Source organism: Penaeus japonicus, unplaced genomic scaffold (assembly GCF_977035675.1).
Source record: "Penaeus japonicus unplaced genomic scaffold, GWHDUDI00000001_assembly GWHDUDI00000020, whole genome shotgun sequence".
Lineage (NCBI taxonomy): Eukaryota > Metazoa > Arthropoda > Malacostraca > Decapoda > Penaeidae > Penaeus > Penaeus japonicus.
In genome coordinates this window covers 32,031,697-32,046,696 of record NW_028234422.1, presented here as the reverse complement: position 1 = coordinate 32,046,696, position 15,000 = coordinate 32,031,697, and the positions used below count along the sequence as shown (strand labels likewise).

The window sequence follows — 15,000 nt, the reverse complement described above, 5'->3', positions numbered from 1 at the left end:
TGATTGAACAATCTTTTTTTACATTTTCGTAAAAGCAAGCAAGCACCCATCAGTGAAAGACTAGAATTCTGCCTGCGAGAGTAGAGAGGAGGCTGGTCAAAAGCAAGACTTCTCTTACAACCGCAGCACACAGTTGAGATGGGTACTCACTACCTATCCAGGCAGGTAGTTGCTAGAACACCCTGCCCTTCTACAAATTACTGGGAGGTCACCTTTCACGTTGTTCACGAAAAACTATATCTAAACGGGGGAAAATCATGACATGCACACCTTTTTATACTCGGATCCTTCCAGAGTTATACATACATCCATTATCAAACTTTTACTTTTATACTTGTATAGATCATTCAAATATACGAGTATAAATTATAGCTTAATTATTATAGACTAATACTTTACATCTTACACAAGCATGAGTAACAAGTCAGCATATAAATTTTAAAAGACTTCCAAATTTCACTATGGGCCAAATTAAGCTGGTAGCATATTTGTCGCTAGAGCCATATTCCAAGTTACAGGACCTTTGATTACTATGTGTGATAGACCATCTTTTATTCGCAGAAAATGTCTCTTGAAATCCAATCCGCACCCCTTTGAAAGTCTGAAATCTACAAGAATATGCTGGCCCATATCCAGTATGCTTGCTTTCAGCACAAGTTGAGCTCCACGACGATCCAGAGTTGTTACAGTCAGCTGAAAATAGAAAGATTTTCTCAGACCAAATATATTGAAAAAGTTTCTCTCACTCCAAACCAATGACAGTATATCTCAAATACTGATAAACAGATACTTACAACATTGACAGTGTGAATACGATAGGTGTAGTTCATCTTGTTGAACAATGCTTCCAGGTGAGTCAGCGTGTCCTCCAGATTGGTCCTCACAAGCAAGCGAGTCATGCGCTTTACAAGCCTCTGCAAGGGTGTTTGGCTGGCTTGTGTGCTTTGAGTCAGTTGAGAGGAAAGCAACAGCTGATCAGGCTGGGCTGGTTGGGAGAAGCTTACAACACCCATGTCGACATTAGGCCCATCATTCTGAAAAGAACATTGAATGCACATTTATCTTTTTCTTTTAATAGAATACAAGCTAGATCAGTTTCCCCCCAAATCAAATTACATTTCTGCATGTAGATATGCAACATTCACAGACCAAAAGATTACCATTTATCATAGCCATTACATTATTAGGAACACAGGATATCAAAATGGAAGAGAACAGTACTTTCAACAAGAAATATCAACACTACCCAAATAGCAGGTACTTCTTATCAACCATTTTAACAAATCAGATTGACCCATCTGCACAGGCATGTTTAATGAATTCAGATCTCTATCACACTGCATTTTTCCTTTTGTTAAAATTACAAGCTATTTGTTTCTTCAGTTATGATGCCCTATCATAATTATGTATCAAATATCAATGTGATACTAGAAATCCCCTCATAATACAAGTCCAAAAAGAAAAGAACACAACTTAAGCCCAAGCTAAATATTTTGGATCTGGAGGGTTACTCAACTGCCATCTCCCTATTTGCTAGTTCCTTTAGCAAGCTTTTCAAAATTAAAATTGGATGCTAAGAGAGAAAATTATAGTCCTTTTTAAATGCATAGATTTAAGATTTACCAGACAAAGGATAATCTATAAACTTGATTTACTTACAACAGCATTTATTGAAGTAGACGTAGGAGCTTCTGGCTGAGAACATGCTAATCGTGTCGACATATCTTCCAGACAAAATGAGGAGTTTTCCCGTTCAAGCTCACTGCACACACGCTTGGTAGTGGGCGTCATGCTGTCACTTGATGCATTGCGTCCAAAACCTGAGAAAATCAATAGTCACACATTGGCTATATTTAAGAAATAAACTTCTACGACAATATACATATATACACACACACCTTCCTTTCCCCACAAGAAAGTCCTGATGCTTCTGGGAGCAGTAATGTCCCATGGTGTTCCAGCTATATGATATCTAAACCCTCATACAGCTAGATCACCAAAGACACTAACATTCCCTCAAAGTCTTGTTTTCTCTGCTTGCCATTACCGGAAGTATATCTTCAGAATTATATCAGCACTACAGCACTGCAACTGAACTACTTGCGGCTTCGATGAACAAGCCCACCTCTATGCTTTGGTAATCTAGCTTTATGGACTCTTTACTACCATCATAATGCTAAACCACCAAAGCAAAGTAGCAGACAAACCAATTCCAATTTCAACTCTGCTTACACCTTTAGCATATTGTGAACATGGCAGACGAAAAGCTTAAAAGTACACAGGCAGCAATCCTAAATTCTATGAATGAGCATGAAGATTGAATGACATATCAATAGTATAAATTTTAACCAGTGTCAATCTGAGGAAGAGATAACAGATACTTGGAAACTCTGCACTGCAATGATCTGCAGAGTCACATAGTACCTGACACCTCAAACCTCGTCTCTTGAGCGTCCACGTATCTCCGAAAAACATAGGATTTTCATAAATTTGTATAAACAGCAGCCTGAAAATTACAGTATGCCAAATGACATTTCAATATTTCCATGAAATTTCTAAGATGCAACACTTAGAAGATATTCATAAATGTTACCCATTTCAAAAGCCATAATTTAACAAAAATGTAACAAGATCTCCAATTTAATTTTACAGTGTATATAAATGAAACCATATCCCTAGTAACTGCCAACCATATAGCCATCACTGTTAATTAGCCCCCCCCTCCCCCCAAGAGATCACATACCAATGCTCAGCAAATCTTGTTCTCTGGTAGTACCTCTAGAAAATAAAACTGGTCTAATCTTACGGGAAAGAGCCAAAATTTATCCTTACCTGAAGATTTATGGTAATTCTTTGTGAACCACTGATGTGCTTTCACCTGAGGCACTGTTGCTCGATGCCTAGGTACAGTATTTAATACCTATAAAAAAAAAATCAAAGCAAATAGTTATATTATGGCATATTTGTCAAATATCAGCAGCCAACAAATTTATCAAGCCTCATATGAGAACTGGTTCATGGGATGATATACTTTGAAATCTAAAACCACAACTTGTGACTATTATATAAACCTGGAGGTGAACTTCAGGTGTACTCCAGGTTACAATTGTAAATGAAAGTAGATTGCAGTTAATCTCGCAAAGTAATTACTTCAACCTGTATTTTACTTCATTAATTCCAATATTCAAGAACTTGTGGAAAAATTATGCATTTTGATGTATAGCTCTTACCTTGCGTAAAAGAGACAGAGCCAAGTTGTCCACTTTCGTCCAAGGCGAGGTGGTGAACAATCTACAATCTCTGTCTTTCCAGGCTGTGTATTCCGGACAAGAAAACGTTGGCTCATCCCATGGCAATTCTGTGGAAATAAAACCATTGTATTAGACAATTTCCTTCAGAGAATTAAAGCTGTTAGTACTTCCAGAGTGAAACATCCAATAGGAACAATTTTATAACATGAATGAATCTAAGATTACAAGGTAACATGTTCCAATTTCCAGTAAAATACCTTCCACTAAAAGAGTATTCACAACTGTCAATAGGATTTTCTATATGGGGGTGCTAGTGAAAGGTAACAACATTACAGCTAACTTTCAAAACTTACCCCCAAACTAACTTTTACTTCAAAGCTAAGTCCTCAGAAAAAGACCATTACTCAGCAGTTTAATATACCACTTTATCAAAGGTAGGGTACACTTAACAAGTGATAAAAAAATAGTGATTAGTAAGATCTTGTACTCAGCCAAATCATCAACTTTAAGTGAATATTCACTTTGATTAAAAGTGGAGTATAGTTGTAGTCTTCAACTTCATGTTTGGGATGCAAAGTTTCTAAAGTTTCTAAACTTCCAAGCTTTCTTATATATTATAAAGTTAGTATCTACTTCTCATTCCAATGCTTCTATGAATGGCAGCCACTTAGTTCTAGCTTCAATATTCAAATGAATGCTTTCACACCTAGTCAGCTTAGGGCCAGTTATAAAAGACTTTTCACTCAAACAGGAAGAGGTTCCATAAAGCTATAATTTTCCAACTATCCAATTACTTATGAACTAGCAAGTTTGCATTTATAGTAGATGCCTTCAAGACACCCTGGTATCCAGACAGAACCACTTAATATTTACATGCCATTCTAAGCAAATCATTTTTTTAAAGTAAAAATAGGTTTGAAAAAGTAAAGTGGTTTGAATATAAGTATTAACCAGTGGCTTGAATATAAGTATTAAGTAAATATAGGAATGCTATCCTGTGCGCCGCGGCAAACGCCCTTTTTGAAGGAAAGAATGCGCAGGTTACACATTGCTGGAAACCACTTTAATCAATGCTTACTCTGACTTCTTCACTTATTGGATAGTACCCCTAACATGAAAATCATCATACATGTAATATACAAATAGTAAAATGTTTAACTCTTGACAATAGGGAAAATCCTTTCAGAAACTGTTACAAGCCCTAATCTCTTCATACCGAAGACGTGAAAAATGTCAAATGCAAATACCCACTCCATTCTAATTCTCTTGTATTATAATCAATAACCACTACCTTATAAAACTTACTCCTCCCTATTACACCACACAATTTACCTGAATTTAAGGCAACAGTTTACAAAGGCCTAAAGGAGTTCAAGGTGGTTTCATACTCAAATATATGGAAAAACATCAAGAAGTTTGTGCCTAACTTCAAATCCTTCCTGGGGAAACAGGGCTGTAACCATAACTAGGTATAATAACCTTTGCTTCTCTGCAATCTTTCTACCTGTACATAAAAGTCTGTTTCAACAGCTTTGAATACTTTATAATAGTATTACCTACTGATGATACAGTCTAGAGTATGTTCATATACCAGATATTAATAAGAAAGATTAATAAGGATTTATATATGATGCTAGTCAATTAGCAAATGTATATTTGTAAAAAATACAATGCATTTATTAAGCCTACTGTAAAGGAAGCATAATGCAATGGTATTTTTTTTAACTATTATATTTTCAAAACTTCCATCGCATTACAATTTCACTTTTATCCCTATGAAACTCCTTTCCCACAGTTGACATTATGAAACTATCTTATTGGAAATGGCATCAAAAGATATTAAGAAAATAAAATTATCCTTACGGATTTGTTTTTTGTTTGTTTTTTGCCAAAAATGGTACTTAAATAATGAAAAATGAGGCTTTGACTGACCAACTGATTAATGAAAATTATCTGCCACATTAGCAGCTAATGGGGCTTTGAAGTTGCCAAGGTATTGGAATAAGTATCCTTGACATATGTAGATCTTTTTTACAGGACTTTATTCAGTCATTACTAAAACCATTTTAGAAAAATTCAAAGATTTTTAGGGAGGCTGCCAGTCCCCACTTAAGGCGCTGTCACACTTGCACTTATCCATCAATTTTCTGAAAAATTGTCAATTTTTGAGCGAATTGGCATCTTTCTAGTCAGACGATAATTCTGAGTTTCCGCGTGAAACATTCCCGTCGTCTTATTGGCCAAGTGTAATCAAATCAAGAACTATATTTTTAAATGTTCGTATTTGTTTTAAATCATTAAAAATATTCAAATATAATGAAATTTACTTTTTGTCAATTTTAAGCTATAAATAAGAAGAGATATGTAAATCTAAATTTTATTTTCATAGATAAAATTTGTTTTAAGTGCTCGACTTCATTGTTTACATCCATCAGCCACAGCGCGCGCTATTTTTCCTCCAGTTTTGAAACACAATGGACTGTGGATGGACACAGGCCCTTCAGAAGAATACTTGAATTAGGATATTTTATTGCTTTTTCTTGTTAAGCTCAGCACCTGCTAAAACTGCTAAAGTCTAGCATAACCATGCACTATCGCTTGTTCGGCACCATTGTTTACAAATGCGATGCGAGTATCGCATTACTAAGCCGATGGCTCCTAGTGTGACTGTGCGCCTCAAAAAATCGACAATTTTTGAAAATTGACAGAAAAAAACGACGGAAAATAGGCTAGTGTGACAGCGCCTTTAGGAGAGCATATATTAGTGCTTTCCATCCCCTGGAAAAATAATTCACCTATTTCATGCTTTACTTCATGATCTATAAGCCAGGGCAACATAATTTGGGGGTCTCAGCACACAGTTCCCCCTTAATATTAACACTTTACTTACAACTCTTGATGCTTGGCGAATCGAGTTTCAGCCCTGACTTTGGTAATCTAGCTTTATGACGTCTTTCATCTCTCACACAGCTAGATCACCAAAGACGAGGCAGAAGCGGGTACTCAGCGTCCTCGTCAGTCCAAGTCAGGCTTTGCAAGAAAATTTTGTAAAATTCTTTTCAAAGGAGGCAATTCATAATGAAGTGCTCAAATTTACATCAATATACAAATGGAACAGTCTGTATCTATCCTTCATTCCAATCTAAATACAATTCCCTACATAATATTATTTAAGAAAGGTAAGAATTTGATTATTGATTAGTAATCAAAATCTAACAGTACAAGCACTTACCCCCAGCTAGCAGTGCAACAAGAATCACTCCACAAGACCAAATATCTGCAGGTTCAGCATTATAAGGTCTCAGCAATACTTCCGGTGCCATGTAGGGTTTTGTTCCACACCTACGATCCAGTTCACGTTCCTGAGGGAGTTCATTTTCATTACATAATACTGGATTTACATTAATTTCATTAGCATTCTTAACACATTACATACATTGTAAGAACTCTAAATATTGAAAATACTAAAATCAAGATTACCTTTCCATTGTGTCTGAAGAGAGTGGCCATTCCAAAGTCTGTTATCTTCAGGTGGTCATTCTCGTCAAGCAGCAAGTTCTCTGGCTTGAGATCCCGGTGAGTAACACCTCGTCCATGGAGGTACTCCTGTCATGATAAAGGAAATTTTACTATAGCTCTTATAGGAAAAAAACTAGAAGGGACTAAATAAATTCAGAACCAATACCTTGCTCTTCCATACGTCTTCGTTTGCAGAGGTAAGGTGCCTTGGTACACCTGGCGCATGAATCTCTCTTACATGCATCCTGGTAATACCAAAGACCCCACCTCGCATGCACCCACAGTCTTTGTTCATCCTCAGTACAGAGGATGAAAATCATCTGCATAATGTAAAGTACATAAATATAGAAGGGCATTAACAATTATAGTCCCATATATCTATTTCTGAAGAATCAAAATAAAGGGCTGTCCATTTAGTATTGGATATCATTCTTACAAAATAGTAAGACTTGAATGATAAAGCAACAAAAAGCTTTTCACGAACACATTCTTATGAATATGGAAAGAAATTTTCAGGTAATGGCCCAACTTGTCTTGATTTTGCATAAGAAGTTTACAATTTTAAAGCCAATTTTCATTAATATATTATAATGTCAGTAAATGCTAGATGTTATTTTAGGGAAAACAAGCTAACATGTAAAGCATATTCACTTACCACACCATTGATCAATTCCCTGAAGTATTTCTGTGCTTGGTGGGGAGGCATGCCTGTGTCGGGCTCAATGCGGTCAAAGAGTTCACCCCCTGCAGCATATTCTAGGAACATGTACTGCATCGAGTTCTCACGGCGACTTCCTAAGGATTAAGCAAAAAGCTAAATATGGATTATCTTATTTGAACTATTAATACTGGTGTATACCACTACAAATCCAGACTTCTCAAGACAGAAAAAAACTAAAGCATTATAAAATTTTAAATAAGTAAAAGTACATAAAAGTAAATCTAGGTAAAAGGCAAGCAGCGCTACTATACATAAAACTAAGGCCATGTCAAACCAAATAAGTATAGATGAAAATTAGCAATGAAGAAAGACTAATAACTTACTTTCAATTCAATTTTGGTAACAAGTTGCAGCAACTCCAATGCTGAATGCATAAACTTGCAAAATAATCTTTTTTGTACTCTACCCAATAGTCTAATGAAAGTTTAGTAGGTTCAATGACTAAAAAGTGCTCAGAGGCCCCATGCAGCATCACGCCAGGAGATCTTGCACTCATTATCTACCTGGCAGGAGTGGCAATAGGCAAATACCCCAGCATGAAAGGGTTAAAGTGGCTTCTGACAAGAAGCATTTTCCCAAGTTATATCATACAAATCAAATATGATTATTAATACATAAACCTAATTGTGGAAAGAAAGCTTTCAGGGTTTTCAAACATACTTACATAAACCCTGTATTACATCACCCTATAATGCTAGGAAAACACGGGCAATGTCCAGTTTGATTATTTTACTAAATATTTTATATATACTTTTTTTTTCTTTTCTTTTTTTTTAAACATGGGTCCACAAATGCTAAGTCACAGTAAATTTGTAGGCCTGCCTGCCTTAGCTATTTACCATACCATAAATTTAAAAAATCAAGAAATAGGGTTAATAGGTGAGGTGTAGTATGCCCCTACATTTGACAGCTTAGTGACTAGACACAAGTGGAACCACCTAGGAGGGAAAAAACACTGGACATCTAATCATTGTCAAACATGGATTAATTTAAGGTCTTACCATAAAATTTTATGATGTTTGCATGTTTCAGCATGCGGTGCAGACAGATCTCCTTGCGGACAGCATCTGCTGCATCTGGATGTTTGACCAAGTCCACCATCTTCATGGCAACTGCCTCCCCAGTATCCTTGTTGATCAATAATTTTACTCTGCAAACAAAAATACATCAATTTGAATGGTGGGAAAAAAAAAAAAGACTAAATTGGTATGGAAGTTCTTTGATAAAGGTCACAAAGTACAGGTGTATAATGCAACTCACTCTCCAAAGGCCCCTTCTCCCAGGGTCTGGACTACGTTCCACCCCACCACAAATTCAGTGACCGGCCCAGCCATGGTGGTGCTGGTCTTTTCTGGCACTTTCTAGCCAACATAACCTGAAATGAAGGAAATCTATGAATGCATGTGTATTAGGCCTGATTTTCAGTTTCATCCAGAAAATTACATACAACACTTCAAGAACTATATTTAACACCAGAAAATGTTGATTTTCCCATGTGAATAAATAATGAAGCTTAAAAGCTGTAAGTTGTTGCAATAGCCCTCTATATGAGGGAAAATTAAAAGAAAACACATGAAAAACAATGCACAAGAGTACTTCATTTTTGCAAAGGGGAAATAGGGAAATAAAGGGGAACCCTGTCCAAAGTACACACTTGTCCCCAATCCATTTGCAATAGAGGCAGGAACAACTATGATTAGCTTAGAGAGATGGGAGGCCAAAAATGGAATGTCTGAATCATGTGCATAAATGGATGGGGACCAGACTTTGAAAAAACAAGAAGGAAGTCAGCCACATGACTAACAGACTGGAAAAACCAGAAGGATGAGTGACTTAGAAGGATTACTGACAGATACCATCATTGATAAGTTGCAGTCGCACTATGACAAAGCCATCCGTACTACCCATAATGATGTGGAGGAGATGAAGGCAGTGTGGGCATCCTTTCTGCACCACACCTCAACTGATGATAAGCCCTCCCATATGTTCTGTCCCACCGGGATTGATTCCTGTTTTTTCAATGGAGCCAAAGCAGCAGGAACCAAACCAGTCAACCATAAAAGCAAGAATCTGTTCTTCTCCAAAATTCCCCACAACAAGCTTCAACAAATAAAGCAAGTCTACATAGACCTGGTGCATCCCAACCTTCTGAAGAGGTGTATGAGAGGGAAGACAGAATCGTAAAAAATCCATTCACAATAGCCTGAGGATGAAATGTCCGATAGTGAAGTATGCAGGAAAGTTCAGAGGGACTTCCCTCACACAAGCCTAATGCCTCGAGATTCTCGGACGCACAAGCCGCGAGCCTGGGCTGCCCGCTCGCTCAACCCGAGCGTGCGGCTTGCCTTCATAGTTCATCCCCGGCATCTGACGCAAAAACCACAAAACGTGTCAGCACATCAACCGGCGCGAATGGGTTAAGGGTTTGATCTGGTTACAGTATATATGATCAAAATCCTAGTACTACAATTATATATGAAATCGTGGCTCTGAAGAGTTGTTTACATGTTAGTCACTTTAGCAGCTTCATCTTATTATGATGCCAGTGATGTATGATTTATATCAATTAAACCAGTTTTGAGGATGACAATGACAAACATTTCACAAATGCTATCAAGGCCTCTCCAGGTGGTTTCAGCCTTGCACACTGAAAAGAATTTTGCAGGGAAGAAGACAATATTTACATTTTCATACTTATACAGCATCTCTAATATAAACTTGCACCAATAAAAAAATAAAAAATAAAAAAATTAAATGCCCGAAGGTCCCTCCCCACACCCCACCAATCTATAAGTCTGAAATCAGGTCGTCGGTTCATTCCCAGTGATACACAAGTGCATTCTGGACCATTTACATTTCTCAGGTATCACTAGAGAATGCAAATGAATCAAAACTTGGTAAACCAATCCTCTTTGTTGCAAAATGTCACTACTAGGACAAATGAATCAGTCTTTTCTAGTAATTCCAGCAATGATCGCTAACATTTCAGGAAGAGATATTTTACGTATACACATGGCCGGGGAACAGTTGCTTCAATCCAGATTTATGGAAAACATTGGATCTCTATCAATAAGACAGTCTTTAAAATGATTTTACATTTAACACTTAAATCTGTAAAGCTGTTGGCAGAGCTATTTAAATAAATCTAAGCCAAGGGGAAAAGATATATTAGTAATGAATGAGCAAACTATTAATAAGTAATTTGTGTGAAAATGAATAAACCATTTTGGTCAAAATATCAGAACATGAACAGAACCGTTATTTTTCAAGGTCTATAGATCTATAGCCATATGATGGTCTTAGAAATTTGTTAAATAATATTATGCAGTTCCGTTGTAAAAATTGTTTCAGAGTTAGCCTAAACACCAAAGGTTTAGTATGCACCATCCACATACATATTGAAGCACCTGCACTTTACAAGTCTAAGAGTAGATTGTAGGAATGGCATTTGCTCTCGTGCGATACCCTCTTTAACCCACTCTGGACAGGTGGTACAGTACTGTACCGCTCATTCAAAAGCCCAGTGGCCGGGCGGCACAGTATTGTGCCAGCTATTCAATTGATTTAGGCCTAATAATTTGTGACATGCAAGGCTAGTTAACCCATTCACGCCGGGGCCGTTCCGGCTTTGCGCAGTCGCAACACCGGGGTTCTCGAATGCATAAGCCTAACGCCTCGAGATTCTCAGACGCACAAGCCGTGAGCCTGGGCTGCCCGCTCGCTCTACCCAAGCGCGCGGCTACCCCTCATAGCTCGTCCCGGGCGTCTGACGCGAAAACCACAATACGTGCTATCATGTCAACCGGCTCCAATGGGTTAACCCATTCACACCAGGATATATTTTTGTCTACTCCTGCTAACGCCAGTAAAATAACACGCGTGACGCTTCAGGCTGGGGTGTTTTCTAGCTACTTATGGTTTTCATGAATGCGTCTACAATGTAAAGGCACAAAAATATTGCCATGTCCAGGAGTTATTTTAGGTGGAAAACATGTTACAGTAATGTCTTTTTGGTTTTATTTAATTGAAATTTGCCTATATTCTTCACTTCTGTGAAAATACCAAAGGAAAGTGGAAGCAATCTCTTAACCCGTTCCCGACGGGGCCAATCCGGCTTAAATAGACCAAAATTCCGGGACTCTTGAATGCATAAGCCTACTAAGCGGGGGATTTCTCGGGATTCGATTGGAGCCGCCAGCGCTTGCGCGCTGGCCTTCCCGCTCCCGCGGGCCTACAAAGTAAAACGCGGCGTCGTGTTGCCAAACAAGTAACGCGTGTTATCTTGTCAATCGTCAATCCCGGGGTTAACTTTAATGAGGCATCAAAAAACATATTTTAAACTTTTTTTTTTTTTTTACAATATGACTAATCATTCACATACATACAAGTATATGCACATACCTTGTGACGTGATATAATGTGATATCACAGGATGAACAAAGTAGTAGTACTGCATTAATAATTTTTTACTTTATTTCATTTCTTAGCCAAACATTTGATTTTACATGTTTTTTTACCATGTCATAAATATCACAGTTTACCCAACGTTATTCATTTTTTAACGCTCTCATTTAAGGACATTTAACTAAAGCAACAGAGTAAGAAATCATGTAAAATGATTATTTGAGAACAATCAAGCTATCTATTGCTGTTTCAGCATGTCACATTGCCCCGCTTGGGACTCGGTGAGAAAATGAACCACATCCCAGGGCATCACCTGGGTCCGGGGATATTTTTCGACCCTGTGATAGCTCGTTAACCAGCGCAAATGGGTTAAGCACACTTTTGTGGCCACACTAATAAAGAGTGTCCGACAATTCTAGACCACTTGTGCACCTGTCTATTCACACTCCCTGAAAAGTACTAGATCTTATGACTTTTAGGCATGTGAGCAAAATGTACATTCCTCGTGTCAAAAAGGATATATATATATATTTTTTTTAATGCCAACATAGGATATTTAGCAGCAATGTAAAAATGGAGAGATTCATAACCTAGTTTTAAAACGCAATGGTAAAGCTAAATCAAAACTTAAATAATGGTTTAGAACAGGACCCCATGAATTACTACTTTGTCCTAAATGCCTCTACCTACAACAGACATCCACTGGGTATATTTTGATAAGAAATCTGTATAAGCTGTCTTATTTGACAAAAAATCACCTGCTCTATCTTGGCAAAATATAAATGCCAAGTTCCTTGGTCTTCTGTGTCAGAATATGGCCAGTGCAGTAACTTCAATTATTTCTCACTTGCAAAATTTATGTCATGGAAACTAAGTTACTATAAGCAGCATTGCTTGTTTCCGATTTTTTTTTTTTTTTTTTCGCAATTTCTATTTTGGCCCTATTACCTAGACCTTTACAAAAGTAGAGGATATTCCATACAAAACTTACATGATTTGGATATACTAGTCATTCATGAGCCTTTATACTGCTTGCCTATAATAGGAAGTCTTCCTGATACACAGTAGGAAAATTATGGCAGAACAAGTATAGAACCAAAGCTGCAAAGATTTGTAATGGCCTAGTTACTACTTTCCAAAGTCATCCATTCAGTTGTTCAGCAAGACTAATTAGCTTGTCTGCATGTTTACACAACCTTCAACCGAGTCATTATGCAGTAAACTGTTCATTTATCAACCATTCCATGCGCAAATCTAACAAATATCTAGATCCTAAGCACTACAGACTCCAATGCTAGCATAGCAAATACACAAAAGCAAATACAGCTGTGGATGTATCAGAACTGGTTGTGGAGTCCATACATTGTCACCTTCATTCCACAATGATTTCATCCGTTCCCTTGTCAAAATTAGTCACCATAGCATGGACCTCAAAGTATAAAGTTATTTGTATCAAATGAATGGTTTCAATATTCTATATTCAAACCTACAACAAAGCTGTCAATGCCTAAAAGACTACAGCTGTGATTCTATGCCATGGCTAGCAACGTGAACATTTGTTCCATTTTTGGTTGGCCCTTAAGTAAATCAATGAAATCTTTAAAAAATTCACATTGCCAATAATCCCTACCTGCAGACAGAACCTGGTCTACTTAAACTTTAGATAATCATCTACAAAAGAACCACAAGGATATGCAATTAAAAAAAAAACATGACATTGCAAAAGAAAACGGCCATGTAAGAGGTAAAAACAAGAGCAATCATGAAAAAAGTTGATTTGAGCAATTACCACAGCATAGGCCTCAATAAAGCTTGAAGACCTCACTTTATATTCATCATGAAAGCAAGATCTAGTTTCAGCTCTACATTGTGATAATCTAAATATAGATAATTTATTGGCATTCACCAGAGCACAAATGGCAAACACCACAGGAATTGCTTATTGTAGTCCTAATCAGCACAATGAAACCTAATTACTTTTACTGCTGCCTTTGCTTATTTTACAATAAACTCCATTACCATTACACACAAGACTAAGCAAGTATCATTACCAAAAAATATATGACTATTTAACCATCAACATTTTCCCAAAATAACAAGCAAAATGAAAGGTAATTCACTTATTACAATTATTCAGAGTACACAATATATTCAAAACAAACAAAACTTGCATGGTGATCCATTTACAAACCAACATGTAAACCACATGGAAATATCCATCAGGCCTATCTCATGCATAAACCACATGGCAAACCTTCAAAGAGGCCTACTTATACACATGGATTTCCTTCAACAGCCCTACATATGAATCAACCACATGGGATACCTACAGGCCTACATGTGACCCAAAGGTTTTCAGCTGACCTACCATGCATAACCACATGGGGACTTCATTTCTAAACCCCCCAAAACACCTGGTTAGAGCAGTGCTACAGGATTTCAATTTGGTTAAATTTCAAGTTATATAATTTAAGTCACTCGGATTTTACTAGAATCTAAATTCGCCTTGCAAAATTAACGGTTCATAAACGGCTTTTTGGAATGGTAAGTCTATGTAACAAGCTATAGTTTTAAGCTAGCTTCGCTTGTTCCAACGTTCAAAAAACGGACTTTGCACTTTTCATTTCCCGAATAATACAAATATAAACTGTGGCTCACCCGCGTAATTGGGCACGAGTACCCAATTACGTGCCCTCAAACGCACCAAAAGAACCAGCACAAAATCCTGGGCACGTTTTCTAGCCTAGCAAAGTGGAGGTGGAGGCAGAGGGGCTGCTGGCGGGCGCGACAGCCGTGTCCAAGCAGCTCGGCCACCAAAGCCATGCCCAGGACACGTACCCAGTCCCACTCCGGCCATACCCGGTCATGCCCATCCTCACAGCCTTCGTACCCTAAACACACACTGGACAATCCATTTCCCTGGCAAATCGGGGCTGAAAGGCGTCTTGGAGTCCCCAGCAGAGAGGGAAACGCGTGGGCAGCGAGCGGCGTTGGGGGCACGAGGGGACGGGGCAGGAGGGCAGGCAAGCTACGGACTGGGCATGGCGGGCGCCGGTCCTCGCCATCAGCTGTTTCTCATCACCACCTGCACCTTCGTCGCCAATA

At 37.9% G+C, this 15,000-nt stretch overlaps 1 protein-coding gene across 3 annotated transcripts in view; it reads right to left on the bottom strand.

Moving 5' to 3' along the window:
* grp (serine/threonine-protein kinase grp) overlaps positions 1-15,000 on the bottom strand; it is a 16,422-nt gene that overhangs the window by 995 nt on the left and 427 nt on the right. For 2 of the 3 annotated variants that reach the window (XM_043032415.2, XM_043032416.2), the window contains exons 2-11: positions 8,752-8,866; positions 8,493-8,641; positions 7,426-7,565; positions 6,732-6,857; positions 6,484-6,613; positions 3,231-3,358; positions 2,833-2,920; positions 1,660-1,820; positions 795-1,034; positions 1-693 (exon numbers count right to left, since the gene is read on the bottom strand). The exon at positions 1-693 is cut by the window's left edge and continues 995 nt beyond it. In XM_043032415.2, the coding sequence (XP_042888349.1) occupies positions 472-693; positions 795-1,034; positions 1,660-1,820; positions 2,833-2,920; positions 3,231-3,358; positions 6,484-6,613; positions 6,732-6,857; positions 7,426-7,565; positions 8,493-8,641; positions 8,752-8,825 (1,458 nt within the window). In that variant the 5' untranslated portion in view covers positions 8,826-8,866 and the 3' untranslated portion in view covers positions 1-471. Of the gene's footprint in view, positions 694-794; positions 1,035-1,659; positions 1,821-2,832; positions 2,921-3,230; positions 3,359-6,483; positions 6,614-6,731; positions 6,858-7,425; positions 7,566-8,492; positions 8,642-8,751; positions 8,867-14,553; positions 14,982-15,000 lie in introns of those variants that run through there. The other variant, XM_043032417.2, reaches the window with a different exon arrangement.